Raw genomic sequence first — 15,849 nt, forward strand, 5'->3', positions numbered from 1 at the left:
AGGAGGAGGAGAGAGGGGGATGAAGGGCCGGGGGTGCTGGGAGCAAGGGCCGGTTCCCTCCTTCTGTGCCTCGGGGTGTCTGGGGAAGGGGAGGCAGGCTGCATGCGGCTCCAGGGCGGCCGCGGAGCCCCGCACCCCCAGCCCTCTGTACGGCACCGCCCGCAGGAAGCCCTCCTCATCCTGCCATCTCCTCCACCTCGTATGCCTGAGAGGTACACATCCCTTCATCTCTCTAGCTCTCTCTCTTTCCTTCTTTCTTTCATTCTTTCTTTCTTTCTTCTTCTCCGTGTGGATGCCTTACTGCAGAGACTGTTGCTGTGAGCCTCTCCCCTTCTGTGTTCTCTCTCTCGCTCTCTCTCTTTCGCTCTCTCCTTCTCTCTCGCTCTCTCTCGCTCTCGCTCTCTCTCTCGCTCTCTCTCTCGCTCTCTCTCTCGCTCTCTCTCTCGCTCTCTCTCTCTCTCTCTCTCCTCACTCTCTCCCTGCTTTCAGCATATGTCATTAGCATAAAGACGTCATGATGCAACAAGCTGTGTTGGTAGGTTGATGTTTACCTGCCATGTTCAGGAGAGAGTAAACAGAGTAGATTGGACCAGTAGTGTGCATACGTTCATGACATTTGGTGTTAGTGTCCTATAAGGAGACATTCCCGGGCCTGTGGTTCCCAGGGCCCTAGTGCCCCTCTAAACATAGTCATACAGATGACATTAGAAGACATGATGCACTGCTTTGAAGGACAGGCCCACTGTGATTGTTTCCATATCTATTAATAGATGTTTATTCATGTGTTATTTGATTGACAGGGGAGATTTGGAGGAAAATGCAGTGTTAATCTGTGGAACATGATCCGACGTCTGTGGTAGAACGTTCTAGTGGTGACTGAGTTGGTTATTTAAAGCTACGCTGGGTTGGTGGTGCTTTTCCTGTTGTCTGTGGGAATATATATTCTTGCGTTTCAGCAGCACCAAACACAATTTCTCTTTCGCTTTCGCTCCATCCCTCTGTCTCTCTCTCGCCCTCCCTCCCACATCTCTCCCTCCCTCCCACATCTCTCCCTCCCTCCCACATCTCTCCCTCCCTCCCTCCCACATCTCTCCCTCCCTCCCACATCTCTCCCTCCCTCCCACATCTCTCCCTCCCTCCTCAGTCGTTGGCAGGCAGGGTGAAACCTCAGCAGGACAGCTGGGCTATCCTGCCCTGGGCTTTCAGGACTCTCTCTTTCTCTCTCTCTCTCTCTCTCTCTCTCTCTCTCTCTGTTCACTCTGCCTTTTCTTTCTGCTGCACTACATTCATTCTCAGATGGAAGCCAGGCTGTCTCACACACACCCACAAAAGAAAGACTCGTTCACAAACGAACAAACTCACACACTTACTTTCTTAATCACTCTCACTCACACACACACACACACACTCCAACAGTGCAGTGAATGTGAAGGTGGTGTGAATGTCAATCTGAAGACATTTTAACTTGTCAACCAATGTTCCTATTTCAGGTTTAGCATTAGCATAGGTCTGTTAAATCCATCCACATCGCTTGACCTGGATCGCAGCGTGAGGAAGAATCTGTTCTGTGTCCTTGACCTGCTTTCCACCAATCACAGCTAGGCCTGTCTCCCTTCATCCTGCTGGAACACACACACACCTTACTCTGTCCCAAAAGATCAGGTTTCTGATGAATAATCCCAGATTAAAGGAGGGAAGAAAGAAGATGGAGGGAGAGGGAGAGGGGGAGAGAGAGAGGGAGAAGGGGAGAGAGGGAGAGAGGCTGTGATGGCTTCACTCGTCCCAGCTGGTCCTTCCCCCATAACTAAACTGTCCTTGGAGAGAGGGCACTGGTCCACCAGCTCCAAACATACCCTGCAGTGTGTGTGTGGGTGTGTGCGTGTGTGTGTGTGTGTAGCTGCAGTTCCTGTGTCTGTGGAGCAAAGGCAAGTGTGATGTTGTTCCGGTACAGGATGCAGAGACTAGGAGCCAGCTAGTCCTGCAGTCACCCTTCAGTCACCCTTCAGTCACCCTACCGTCACCCTGCAGTCACCCTGCAGTCACCCTTCAGTCACCCTGCAGTCACCCTGCAGTCACCCTGCTGTCACCCTTCAGTCACCCTTCAGTCACCCTTCAGTCACCCTTCAGTCACCCTGCAGTCACCCTTCAGTCACCCTTCAGTCACCCTGCAGTCACCCTGCAGTCACCCTGCTGTCACCCTGCTGTCACCCTGCTGTCACCCTGCAGTCACCCTGCCTTCACCCTTCAGTCACCCTTCAGTCACCCTTCAGTCACCCTGCCTTCACCCTTCAGTCACCTTGCAGTCACCCTTCAGTCACCCTGCAGTCACCCTGCAGTCACCCTTCAGTCACCCTGCTGTCACCCTTCAGTCACCCTGCTGTCACCCTTCAGTCACCCTGCAGCCACCCTTCAGTCACCCTGCCGTCACCCTGCCGTCAGCACATACACACAAACAAACAGGTTGAGGTAGCCTACACGTGACCGGCTATTTTGAAGTGGCGTTGTGATCTTATTGGCAGAATGAGGATGAATAATTAGAGCAGCGCTACAGACTGAACCTGTTCTATTTAGCTTCATCTGTGTTCCTGCAGCAGATGTACATAGCTCTAGAATCTAGACCTAGATCTAGACCTACATGGAGCTCGATTAACATGGGTCTAGGTTTACAGACTAGGTTTATCAGTCTAAATCTACGGGGAGCTAGATCTACACAGGTCTAAAGTGGTGCGCTGGGATATTAATACTCGACGAAATGCCTTGAATATGCTCCCCCCACCCTCACTTCCAACACACAGAACCTTTCACACACACAAACACACACACACACACACTACACAAACATTCCTGTGCTGTACTGCTCCGAGGGTTAAGGGTCAGTCATGCTTTACCAATTGTATAACCGTTAGCCAATTAACCCCCCCGGGCCTCACACACACACTCACACACACACACTTCCTCCTGAGCCTGGGTGAGCCTACAGCAGTTAGAGACACCAGCTCTGGCCTGATTCATCTCCCAGTGTGTGGGCTAGTCATGGGGAAAGATCATCCTCTGCTCATGTCTGTCTTCAATCTCTGACTGGGCTTGTGTGTTTGCTCTCGTCTTCCGGATGCAACCAGCGGGAGTGTCTGGCCAGGTCTGCTGTCTCAGGTCTGCTGTCTCAGGGCTGCTGTCTCAGGGCTGCTGTCTCAGGTCTGAGGGTACATGGAGGGGCAGAGCTGCAGAGTGGGGGGTGAGAGAAACCTCCTCCATCCTCCTTCAGGATCTCTTCACCTTTCCTCCCTCCTTTCTTCCCTTCCTCACTCCTTTCTTCCCTTGCTTCCTCACTCCTTCCTTCCTTCCTTGTCTCCTCCCTCAGGGTTATCTTCCCTTTCTAATCAGAAGACTTGCCACCAGTTTAATATTTAATGACGAGCTGTTTGGTGAGTGATGAGAGGCTTTGCTGTCTGTGTGTGTGTCTGTGTGTGTGTCTGTGTGTCTGTGTGTGTGTGTGTCTGTGTCTCACAGCAGAGAGTGCTGAATGTCGACTGTCTCTTGAGCGTCATTTCATTCCTCTGCTGTCCCGCGCTCGTGTCACCACAGCCAATCGCCGTTTCAGTTTCTTTCTGCTGTGGAAGATCTGATCGGCTGATTGGTCGGTTAGTGTGTCAGTGTGACGAATCAGCTAGCGGTAGCAGACAGCAGACTGACCCTGGGGTCCAATCCTTGTGACCACACCGAGGCGCATTCTCTGCTCACAAACAAAGATGGCGCCAACGAGGGCGACTGTACGTTAACGGTGTCCTCTTCATGTTGATGTTGGGGACATGTCATCTCCCAGACCTCTGCTCCTGTGCTTGTGACAGTAGTCTGGAACAGGTCGTGTGACCATGTTGGTTGGAGGTTACAGGTCTCTGGCTGGGCTAGCTAGCTCTGCTGTGTACAGGATAACTGTGATAGCTTTGATAACGCAGTGTACAGGATAACTGTGATAGCTTTGATAACGCAGTGTACAGGATAACTCTACAGTATAGCTGTGATAACTCTGCTGTGTACAGGACAACTGTGATAGCTTTGATAACGCAGTGTACAGGATAACTTTACAGTATAGCTGTGATAACTCTGCAGTGTACAGGATAACTCTACAGCATAGCTTTGATAACACAGTGTACAGGATAACGCTACAGTATAGCTGTGATAACTCTGCTGTGTACAGGATAACTGTGATAGCTTTGATACAGGATAACTACAGTATAGCTGTGATAACTCTGCAGTGTACGGGATAACTCTACAGCATAGCTGTGATAACTGCAGTGTACAGGATAACTACAGTATAGCTGTGATAACCCTGCTGTGTACAGGATAACTACAGTATAGCTGTGATAACTCTGCTGTGTACAGGGTAACTCTACAGCATAGCTGTGATAACTGTGTACTCTCATAGCTCTGTGTGAACAGTATAACCCCCGCCCCACCCCCCCTACCCCCCCGGCCCTAAGAACAGGAGGCCCAGTGTTTGGGTTGTTGATGTCCTAACTCACTTCACTAAGTATGTCACATGTGTTCCCTTTTGCCCCAGTGAAGTGCCTCAGATTGTTCCTGTGTGATGTGTAGAAAACACACACACTGTGCCCTTTATCCTACAGATTGCCTATCGTTTTCTTTCCTCAGTCATGTGTGCTGTAGATGTGTGTGTTGACTCAGGTCCAGTTTGTTGATGGGCGAAGTTGCTGTGTGTCTAGATCACACTCAGTCTGATCTTGAACATGGAGGTCAGTGAGCTGGAGAACCCTTTACGTCTCCAGGGGTTAGCCCTGAGTGAGGCTGGATCAGTTCCTGAGCTATGACCTGTGGTGTATATCTGTCCCAGAGCACGTGTGTGTGTGTTCAGACGCTGACACAGTGTTCTGGTGAGTTCCGTATGACCCTGAGTAGCCCCTGTCCTCGTCACAGCAGAAGGGGTCTTACAGAAGGCCGGGCTGAACTCCCTGACTCGGCTCAAACACGTTTCTTCTGCTTCTGTGGAGTTTCGCCTGCATCTTCTCCAGAGAGGAACCGTTTAGTGTGTGTGTCTGTGTGTGTGTGTGCATGTGTCTGCGTGTGTGTGTATGTGTGTGTCTGTGTGCGTGTGTGTCTGTGTGTGTGTGTGTGCGTGTGTGTCTGTGTGTGCGTGTGTGTCTGTGTGTGTGTGTGTACGTGTGTGTCTGTGTGTGTGTGTGTGTTTGTGAGAGAGAAGAATCAGGCTGTAAAATCTAGCCGCAGAGCAGAGTGCTTATTAAAACACATTTAGGCTAATCAGTGAAGTAATTACAATATTGTGTGTTTTTATGGTGTCACTGTGTTTACATCCACTCAGTGGCTGATTGCCTGTGTGCCTGGGTGTTCACTCATGTCGGCGTGTGTGTGTGTGAACATCTTGATGATGTTCCCTGTGGTGCAGGGTTCAGCACACAGCTTCCTGCATGTGTGCCCAGGTCGTCTCCCAGCTCGCTCTCCCAGCTCGCTCTCCCAGCTCGCTCTCCTCTGAAGTGAGTTTCCAGTGAACGGGGGAGGGGCCAGTGTGTGTCAGAGGGTCTTGGTATGTTAAGGTGGTTATTGATCGCCACGGTAACTAAGGAACGCAGGCTTCACCTTCAGAGGAATCGATGGAGGTGAGATGAACGAGGCTGGAAGCTCCTGCTAGGCACGTGTCTCACTAACATTCAGAAGATCCCTCACAGTCATCGCTTACCTCTCTCTGTCTTTACCTTTCTCATCCCCCCTCTCCCTCTCTCTCTCTCTCTCTCTCTCTCTCTCTCTCTCTCTCTCTCTCTCTCTCTCTCTCTCTCTCTCTCTCTCTCTCTCACACTCTCTCTCTCACACTCTCTCTCTCTCTCACACTCTCTCTCTCTCTCTCTCACACTCTCTCTCTCTCTCTCTCTCTCTCACACTCTCTCTCTCTCACATTCTCTCTCTCTCTCTCACATTCTCTCTCTCTCCTTCGTTCTTTACCTCACTCTCCCTTTGTGTCTCTGTTTCCCTCTCTTTCTCCCTCTCTTCATATCTCTGTCCCTCTGCCTGAGTAACACTTCTTTCCTCTCCTCTTCATCCCCCCCTCCCCCCCCCCTCCTGCAGATGACTCTGGGGAGGAGGAGCCCACGTCGCAGTCAGAGCGGAGCGACATCCACGGGACCCTGAAGACGCTGCTCAGCAAGCTGGACGATCTGAGCACGTGCAACGACCTGATCGCCAAGCACGGTGCGGCGCTGCAGCGCTCGCTCAGCGAGCTCGAGGGGCTCCGGGTGCCTCCTGACGGGGGGGAGAAGGTGAAGGCCGTCAACGAGAGAGCCACCCTCTTCCGTATCACCTCCAATGCTATGATCAACGTGAGTGAAGGGGGGGGAGGGAGGGATGGGGGTGGTGATTGGGGGTAGGAGGGGGTGAGGGATCGGGGGGGGGTCTTCAGAGATGAGGACAGGGTGGTGTCAGGGGACGAGGAGCGTTCAGGTGGAGGGTGACGTTGGTCTGTGCGCCGTTCCACCTCTCCTGAGAGGGCATGCTGGGAACTCTTCCAGTGGTGGGTGATGGACTGTGTGGTGAAAACAGAACTTCCTAGGTAGCTGCAGTGCCGTTTCCCTCAGACTTTATGGAAGACTTTGTGGCTGGAAACAAGGCAGATTAGTCTGCACTTTTACAACTGATTGTACTCTTGTTCCTTAAAAGCATGACTTGCTCCGTTTTTGCAATGCAGTCCTTTCCTGTGGTGATTAATAGGGGGAGGAAAAGAGAGCTTACTGGACAGGCAATAAAGCGGGTCCTTGAGGAAGGCCCGTCTCATTAAAACACCATCGCATCGGGCTGGAGGAGAGGAGGAGTGAGGATGGAGGAGGAGGAGGAGGGGGGGGGGGGGGGGGGATTTTAAGATTCCCTGTAGTAAGGCTGGTTTTGTGAATGGTTCTGCTGAAACCAGTGGACCTGGAGAGAGTGTGTGTGTGTGTGTGTGTGTGTGCGCAACAACACAAGTGAACAGTAAGTGTATCCTGCATGCTAGTGAGCCGAGAGAGCCCCTGTTAGGAATGCCCCCCCCCCCGGCTCAGACCGTGACCCTGCACTAAAGCACACCAGCCCCTCACACTCGACACCAGCAGCTGCTGACCCAGGAGATGGTGTGAGTGTCAAAGCGCTCGCTCTTCCTCCGCCGGCCTGTTCCCTCTCTCCCCGGGTCAGACGTGACACTCCGTCACAGGAAGTCACAAGCCGTCTGTCTCCATAGGAACAGCTCAGCAGAAAAGGAAGAAAAGTGGAAGTTTGGTGTTTTTCAAGCTGTAGTTTCACTGGGCTTTAGAGGAAGCGAGCCCCTCTGACTCACAGGCTGATTGAAACGTGAGTCTGAACTCCCAGCGTTTAGGACCCACTTCATGCTCGACCGCTCAAGGTAAGATAATGTGCTTCTGCTGTGCCAGAACTCAACTAGGGTTTACTGTCATGTGAGATGGCTGGTGTAGAGAGACTGTGAGCAGGTTTATTGGATAGGAGTGTGTGTGTGAGTGTGTGTGTGAGGGTGTGTGATGGGGACTCGACACATTGCCAGCGTTGCAGGGTTGTCTTGTTGATGTGTTCAGCCGTGTAAGAGAGATGACACCGTGCTCCTGCTTACATCACGGCTCTGTGGCCCGCTCATGCCTGCCCGCTGTACACGCGTGTGTGTTCCCTCGCTCATGCCTGCCCACTGTGCACGCGTGTGTGTGTTCCTTCGCTCATGCCTGCCCGCTGTACACGCGTGTGTGTGTGTTCCCTTGCTCATGCCTGCCCGCTCGGTACACGCGTGTGTGTTCCCTCGCTCATGCCTGCCCGCTGTACACGCGTGTGTGTGTTCCTTCGCTCATGCCTGCCCGCTGTACACGCGTGTGTGTGTTCCCTTGCTCATGCCTGCCCGCTGTACACGCGTGTGTGTGTTCCGCCAGGCGTGTCGGGACTTCCTGGACCTAGCGGAGACCCACAGCGTCAGATGGCAGCGTGCGCTCCAGTATGAGCGAGAGCAGAGAAGCCGTCTGGAAGAGACCATCGAGCAGCTAGCCAAGCAGCACAACAGCCTGGAGAGAGCCTGGAGAGAAGCCCCGCCCACAGCCAGCGCTCCAGCCCCAGACCAGGGTGAGCCTAGCTGCCCTCGCACCCCTCCCCCCTCCCTCCACCCCTCCTCTCTGTCTCTCCACCTCTCCTCCCTGTCTCTCCACCTCTCCTCCCTGTCTCTCCACCTCTCCTCCCTGTCTCTCCACCTCTCCTCCCTGTCTCTCCACCTCTCCTCCCTGTCTCTCCACCTCTCCTCTCTGTCTCTCTACCTCCCCTCCCTGTCTCTCTACCTCTCCTCCCTGTCTCTCCACCTCTCCTCCCTGTCTCTCTACCTCCCCTCCCTGTCTCTCTACCTCTCCTCTCTGTCTCTCCACCTCTCCTCCCTGTCTCTCCACCTCTCCTCCCTGTCTCTCCACCTCTCCTCTCTGTCTCTCCACCTCTCCTCCCTGTCTCTCCACCTCTCCTCCCTGTCTCACCACCTCTCCTCCCTGTCTCTCCACCTCTCCTCCCTGTCTCTCCACCTCTCCTCTCTGTCTCTTTACCTCCCCTCCCTGTCTCTCTACCTCTCCTCCCTGTCTCTCCACCTCTCCTCCCTGTCTCTCCACCTCTCCTCCCTGTCTCTCCACCTCCCCTCCCTTTCTCTCCACCTCTCCTCCCTGTCTCTCCACCTCTCCTCTCTGTCTCTCTACCTCTCCTCCCTGTCTCTCCACCTCTCCTCCCTGTCTCTCCACCTCTCCTCTCTGTCTCTCTACCTCCCCTCCCTGTCTCTCTACCTCTCCTCCCTGTCTCTCCACCTCTCCTCCCTGTCTCTCCACCTCTCCTCCCTGTCTCTCCACCTCTCCTCCCTGTCTCTCCACCTCTCCTCTCTGTCTCTCCACCTCTCCTCCCTGTCTCTCCACCTCTCCTCCCTGTCTCTCCACCTCTCCTCCCTGTCTCTCCACCTCTCCTCCCTGTCTCTCTACCTCTCCTCCCTGTCTCTCTACCTCTCCTCCCTGTCTCTCCACCTCTCCTCCCTGTCTCTCCACCTCTCCTCTCTGTCTCTCCACCTCTCCTCCCTGTCTCTCCACCTCTCCTCCCTGTCTCACCACCTCTCCTCCCTGTCTCTCTACCTCTCCTCCCTGTCTCTCTACCTCTCCTCCCTGTCTCTCCACCTCTCCTCCCTGTCTCTCTACCTCTCCTCATACGTGTGTGTGTGTCTCCAGGAGGGGGTAACAGGCTGCAGGAAGGCGAGGCGAGTGATGAAGATGAGGATACGGAGTTCTTCGACGCCATGGAGGACTCCCCCGCTTTCATCACCGTAACCGCTAGCGACAGCGCGCAGCGCAGGTCAGCCAATCACAGCCCAAAGACTCACACCCTCCCTCCCTCCCCCTCCTCCTCCCCCTAGCGACATGAGAATGAGCTTCTAACAAGTTCCATCCTGAATGTGGGTGGGTCCTAGTGGGAGTCCTCTAGGTTAATGACAGAGGGGCTAGGTGTTGGTGTAAACCAGGCTTGTTTACTTGTTTAACCAGCAGCTGCTGTATCTCTCACTCTGTGACTCACACCTTCCCCCAGAAACACCAGACACCTGCAGCAGGGAGCACGTTAGCTCCCTCGCTCTGTACACACACACACACACACACACACACACACAGATGAGTCGTGACGGGTATGATGGAGCTATCATGTGTGTGTGTGTTATAATAACGGTGCTGTGTCTTCCAGGCGATCGCAGACCAGCCAGAGTGGAGCCGGTGGAGGACAAGACTGGAACCAGGACGGCCATGTAAGTGGCACTCGGACCGTACGCCATGTTTGTAGTTCTTCCAGGGTGGAGCTTGTAGGCTCCTTCAGTTGACATCCTACTTCAGCTGCCGTGTCGAGCAGAACTCCTGTCAGGAGGATCCCACGAATGTCAGCCTGGAGTGTTCTCTCACACACACACACACACAGACACACACACACAGACACACACACACAGACACACACACACAGACACACACACACACACAGACACACACACACACACAGACACACACACACAGACACACACACACAGACACACACACATATGCCTGCCGTCCTTGTTCCCCGGGTAGTGCTGGAGATGCACAGCTGCTGTCTCTCGCTGTCATTCTTCTGGATCTTAATTACCAGTCAGACATCTGTTCCATCCTCCATGTCCTCCTCTCCTGTTCCCTCTCTCTCTTTCCCTCCCTCCTCTCTTCTTCTTCCTCCCCTCTCTTCCCTCTCCCCTCCCTCCTCTCTTCTTCTTCCTTCCCTCTCCCCTCCCTCCCTCCCTCTCTTCTTCTTCCTCCCCTCTTCCCTCTCCTCTATCTCTCTCTCTCGCTCTGCCCCCTCACTGTGACTCATCGAGTCCCTGTCACAGTCTGTCCAGGAAGTCTAGACTCATCCGCCCCCACGGTACGATCCGTGGCCTGAGTTTAGCGGTGTCTCTGGGTCTGTCAGGTGTCGCCGAGCTGCAACAGCCTATCAGGGAAGGAGCTGCAGCCAGGCAGGAAGAGGCGGAGCCACATCCCAGACAAGCCCAACTACTCACTCAACCTTTGGAGCATCATGAAGAACTGCATCGGCAAGGAGCTGTCCAAGATCCCCATGCCTGTGAGTGAGGGTGTGTGTGAGAGAGAGAGTGAGGGTGTGTGAGGGTGTGTGTGTGAGAGAGAGGGAGTGAGTGTGTGAGAGAGTGAGGGTGTGTGTGTGTGAGCTAAAACAGAAACACAGCCTCTGACCATCTGCACATGTGTGTGTGTCTCTCTGTGTGTCTCTGTGTGTTTCTCTGTGTGTGTGTGTGTGTGTGTATCCTCGCAGGTCAACTTCAACGAGCCCCTGTCCATGCTCCAGCGGCTGACGGAGGACCTGGAATACCACGAGCTGCTGGACCGGGCGGCTCGCTGCGACAGCCTGGAGCAGCTGTGTCTGGTAGCAGCCTTCTCCGTGTCGTCCTACTCCACCACGCTGCACCGCACGGCCAAGCCCTTCAACCCTCTGCTGGGGGAGACCTACGAGCTGGACCGCCTGGAGGACCACGGCTACCGCTCGCTGTGTGAGCAGGTACACACACCTAGACACACGCACACACAAGTCTGCTTTATGGCCTTATGGAACAGTCCAACAGTGTGTGTAACCCTTACCTCCTACACACACACACCCCAGGTAAGCCATCACCCTCCAGCTGCAGCTCATCATGTGATTTCCCAGCGAGGCTGGACCCTGTGGCAGGAAATCACCATCGCTAGCAAGTTCCGCGGAAAATACCTCTCCATAATGCCTCTGGGTGAGACACACACACACACACACACACAGGACACACACACAGGACACACACACACAGGACACACCCCCACAGACATACACACGTCTCATGCCTCACATCTAAATCCTCGGTTGTGTTTGTCCCCTCCGGCTCGCCGTCCAGGAGCAATCCACCTGCAGTTCCACTCCAGTGGGAACCACTACGTGTGGAGGAAGGTCACCTCCACAGTGCACAACATCATCGTGGGCAAGCTGTGGATAGACCAGGTCTGTCCTCCTCCGCTCCCCATCTCCCCTCCTCCCTTCCTCCGCTCCCCTCCTCCCTTCCTCCGCTCCCCATCTCTCCTCCTCCTCTCCTCCCTTCCTCCACTCCTCTCCTCCCTTCCTCCACTCCTCTCCTCCCTTCCTCCGCTCCCCATCTGTCCTCCTCCCCTCCTCCCCATCTCCCCTCCCCATCTTTCCTCCTCCCCTCCCCCCCTCCCCATCTCCCCTCCTCCCCATCTCCCCTCCTCCCCATACTAGCAGTGTGTTTACCAGTGTGTGTGTTTGCTCAGCTAGCTGTGTTTCAGCCCAGAACAGAGACTCATAAAGCAGCAGTGCTCCCCAGAGATGGATCTATAATGAATCCCCCAAATCATGAGCCTCCTCTCTTAGACATGACCCAGTTCCAGCCTGTCTACCTGCCATTGGCATGGAGGACTTTTTTTTAGGTTTCCTTTACCTTCTCTTGTCTTTCTAACCCCCCTCTTACCCTCTCTCTCCCCCTGTACCCAATCTCCTCTTACTGGTGTGTGTCTCTCTCTTCCTCGCCCTCTCTCTCTCTTTTGTATTTTCCGAAACAGTCCGGGGATATTGAGATTGTCAACCACAGGACCAAGGAGACATGTCAGCTCAAGTTCTCCCCCTACAGCTACTTCTCCAGGGAAGTCCCACGCAAGGTGACTCTTCCTCCTCCTTCTGTTCCTGCTCCTCCTCTTTCCCCTTCCTCCCATCCCCTCCTCCTCTTCCTCACCTCCTTCCCCTCCCTCAGCCTATCTCGACCTCCCCGAAATACGACCTCTACGTCGCCTACCTCACCCAGCAGTCAGACGAGGTCCGGTCGCCCCCTGCTGGTGGTTTCTGGACGTCACAATCTGCACCCACCATCACCTCAGTTTGACTTTATCGTTCTCATGCCAAAAATAACCCTCATCTCCCTCCTCTCTCCTTCCTCTCCTTCCTCTCTGCCTCCTCTCGCTCCTCTCGCTCCTCTCTCCCTTCTCTCGCTCCTCTCTCTCTCCTCTCGCTCCTCTCTCCCTCCTCTCGCTCCTCTCTCCCTCCTCTCGCTCCTCTCTCCCTCCTCTCGCTCCTCTCTCCCTCCTCTCGCTCCTCTCTCCCTCCTCTCCCTCCTTTCTTCCTCCTCGTCTCCATCCTCGTCTCCCTCCTGTCTCCCTCCTCGTCTCCCTCCTCGTCTCCCCTCTCTCCCTTCTCTCTCCCTCCTCTCTCCCTCCTCTCCCCCCTCCTCTCTCGGCGTGCCGTTGCCCAGGTGACGGGGGTGGTGCTGGACGGCGGCGGCCAGGCCCAGTACGTGCTGTCTGGGACGTGGGACGACAAGATGGAGAGTGCCCGGGTGGTGCAGAGCTCCCGGGGGGGCGCAGGGGCGGAGGGCAAGCAGAAGACTGTGTACCAGACCCTCGGCCCCAAGCTGCTGTGGAAGAAGTACCCACTACCGTAAGACCCCACAGCACCCTGTCTTACCTCACAGCACCCTGTCTTACACCACAGCACCCTGTCTTAGACCACAGCACCCTGTCTTACACCACAGCACCCTGTCTTACACCACAGCACCCTGTCTTACACCACAGCACCCTGTCTTACATCACAGCACCCTGTCTTACACCACAGCAACCTGTCTTACACCACAGCACACTGTCTTACATTACCCCCCTACCCTCTCCCTCCATCTCCCTCTACTCTCTCTCCCTGGCTTCCTCTACCCTCCCCCCTCCCCCTGGCTCCCTCCCCTCCCCCTGTTGTCAGGGACAACGCTGAGAACATGTACCACTTCTCGGCGCTGGCCCTCACCCTGAACGAGCCGGAGGAAGGGGTGGGGCTGACGGACAGCCGGCTGAGGCCGGACCAGAGGCTGATGGAGGCCGGGTGCTGGGACGAGGCCAACGCCGAGAAACAGAGGCTGGAGGAGAGGCAGCGGGCGGTGAGGAGGAGGAGGGAGGCTGAGGCCTCCGACGCCCTGGACGATGGTGAGAGAGGGAAGGGGGGAAGGAGGGAGACAGGGAGGGAGAGAAGGGGAGAGAGAGGTACAAGGAGAGAGGAGAGAAAAGGAGAGAGAGGGGAAGGATGACAGGAAAGTACTTAGAGGTTGAACGGGAGAGGGAAAAAAAGCCAGTGAAACTAAGAGAGAGAGAAAGGAGGACTGGAAAAAGAGGAGATGTGATGAGACAGTGAGCGGGGAGAGAGAGAGAGAGAGAGAGAGAGAGAGAGAGAGAGAGAGAGAGAGGGAGTCAGGGATGGAGAAAGGATTTACAGAGCATCTCGTCTTTAGTCACATTACTGTGAATGATTTGAGCAGTTCCCCTGACCTCTGTGTGAATGCTTGTGCCCAGGGTCCCAGCTATAGAGGAGGGTAATTACAGCTCACCAGCTGGATTCAGGAAGGAGGGGGGCTTGAACTGAGCGAGGTGGCGAGAATGTGTACAGAGAGAGTTCTGGAAGCTCCTCTCATCCTCGTGTGCGTGGCTGTGCGTGTGCGCGTGGCTGTGCGTGTGTGTGTGTGGCTGTGCGTGTGTGTGTGGCTGTGCGTGGCTGTGCGTGTGTGTGTGTGGCTGTGCGTGTGTGTGTGGCTGTGCGTGTGTCTGTGGCTGTGGGTGTGTGTGTGGCTGTGCGTGTGTAGCGCTGATATACCCATGACATGTGTTTCTCTTCCTCCCTCTTATGGTGATCAGAGTGTGATTATGATTCTGGTGAGTGGGGGGGCCTCGCGCCCCCCAGAAGTGCATCCTGTCCCCCGTCCCCCATCCTCCCTGCCCCCCCCAGAGTGGTGTGCCTCTGTGTGCAATGCATGCTAGGCCCCTCCCATCCCCTCCCACACAGGAAACAAAAACCATTTCATTTGTTTCCTGCTGCAATTAATTCAAAATTGGCCCTATTATTTATATCTATACATCTATATCAATATAGAAATGTAGATACAGACTGCCTGAATAGTATTGAATAGTATTTATTGTTATAATGCTGCTTCTGTTATAATGCATCCAGTGCTAGTTGGTTTGAAGAGTGCTGGGAGTGAGTGTGCTGTGTTTCCTGCTTCCGGAAGTTGCTGCGTGTGTGTAACGCCTGTTTCCTTCCCCCAGGGAAAGAGTACGAGGGCTACCAGCCACACTGGTTCCACAAGAGGAGGGACTCTATCACTGGGGAGACTAACTTTGTGTATAAGGGAGGCTACTGGGAGTCCAAGGACAGGCAGGACTGGAGTATGTGTCCAGTCATCTTCTAACTACACATCAGCTGTCAGAGTCGTCCGTAGACGCCCTGCCCCCTCCTCCAGCCCCCCAGCCCCCTCTCTCGGAGGAAGATTGATGCCTCTGGACCATCTTACAGTTTGTGCGGACTTCCTTGTGCATGGGACTGTGTACCATGTCACACACACACAGTACATCCTCGCTTACACACACACACACACACACACACACACAGTACATCCTCGCTTACACACACACACACACACACACAGTACATCCTCGCTTACACACACACACACACACACACACACAGTACATCCTCGCTTACACACACACACACTGTACATCCTCCTCGTTTCCTATCCAGCTGAAGGATAGTGTCTCTACACACCCTGCTTGGTGAGGCTGTACTCCAGCTGTGAGTGTGTAACCATAGAAACAACCCCCCCCCCCCTCTTCTTGCAAGCTTCCAAAACCAGGTGTTCCACAAAGGTTTCCCACAATGCACTGTTCTTCTCTGGATACCTTGTGTGTCTGATCACATGTGAATCCCTGTTCTTCTCCTCGTAGGAAGCGCAGGTCTGTGTCTGTCACTGCACAGATACTGGCTTGTAGTTGAAGACGGACATGAAAAGTCTTGATTAGATCATTAGATGTGCGTTTTCATCTGTTGGTTATTATTCTGTAGGATTGTAGAATGTGCCGGAAGGAGCAGGTTCCAAAGAGTGATCTAGAGCTGTCCCTGGAAAACGCTTCAAGTGCCCTCGTAACTGTGTCCCGGCGGCAGAGCTAGCGGCGGTCACTTCCTGTCGGCTCCTCCGCGCTTCCTGTCCACAGCTGAGCCTGACGTCGTCACGGTAACCGATGACAGCACTTTTCGTCGCCACGGCAACTTTTGTTGTCCCATTAAAAACAAACGTTCGATCTTCTGACCCTTTTAAAGCCCTCACAGTTCATATAACTGTTAACTGTCCAGGAAGTTACATAACACAGTCCACACAAACTACATTCTGCAACTAAGCCGTGTGTCCCATCCGGTACTGCATGTTGACATCCAGACACAAACACTCTCAGCCAGGTGAGGACTGGGTCTCATACAGGTGAGCAT

General features: G+C 54.3%; 1 protein-coding gene across 3 annotated transcripts in view; it reads left to right on the forward strand.

Annotated features, from left to right (window-relative positions):
* Positions 1-14,990, forward strand: part of osbp2b (oxysterol binding protein 2b) — a 27,595-nt gene extending 12,605 nt beyond the window's left edge. The window contains exons 1-13 of one of the 3 annotated variants that reach the window (XM_047016664.1): positions 1-212; positions 6,094-6,344; positions 7,923-8,109; positions 9,231-9,354; positions 9,736-9,796; positions 10,480-10,632; positions 10,840-11,082; positions 11,185-11,305; positions 11,447-11,550; positions 12,126-12,221; positions 12,809-12,993; positions 13,303-13,523; positions 14,634-14,990. The exon at positions 1-212 is cut by the window's left edge and continues 781 nt beyond it. In XM_047016664.1, coding sequence (XP_046872620.1) covers positions 20-212; positions 6,094-6,344; positions 7,923-8,109; positions 9,231-9,354; positions 9,736-9,796; positions 10,480-10,632; positions 10,840-11,082; positions 11,185-11,305; positions 11,447-11,550; positions 12,126-12,221; positions 12,809-12,993; positions 13,303-13,523; positions 14,634-14,776 — 2,082 coding nt within the window. In that variant the 5' untranslated portion in view covers positions 1-19 and the 3' untranslated portion in view covers positions 14,777-14,990. Of the gene's footprint in view, positions 213-3,192; positions 3,233-6,093; positions 6,345-7,922; positions 8,110-9,230; positions 9,355-9,735; positions 9,797-10,479; positions 10,633-10,839; positions 11,083-11,184; positions 11,306-11,446; positions 11,551-12,125; positions 12,222-12,808; positions 12,994-13,302; positions 13,524-14,633 lie in introns of those variants that run through there. The other 2 variants (XM_047016666.1, XM_047016663.1) reach the window with 2 other exon arrangements.
* Positions 14,991-15,849: the final 859 nt, after the last annotated feature.

Source organism: Hypomesus transpacificus, unplaced genomic scaffold (assembly GCF_021917145.1).
Source record: "Hypomesus transpacificus isolate Combined female unplaced genomic scaffold, fHypTra1 scaffold_42, whole genome shotgun sequence".
Lineage (NCBI taxonomy): Eukaryota > Metazoa > Chordata > Actinopteri > Osmeriformes > Osmeridae > Hypomesus > Hypomesus transpacificus.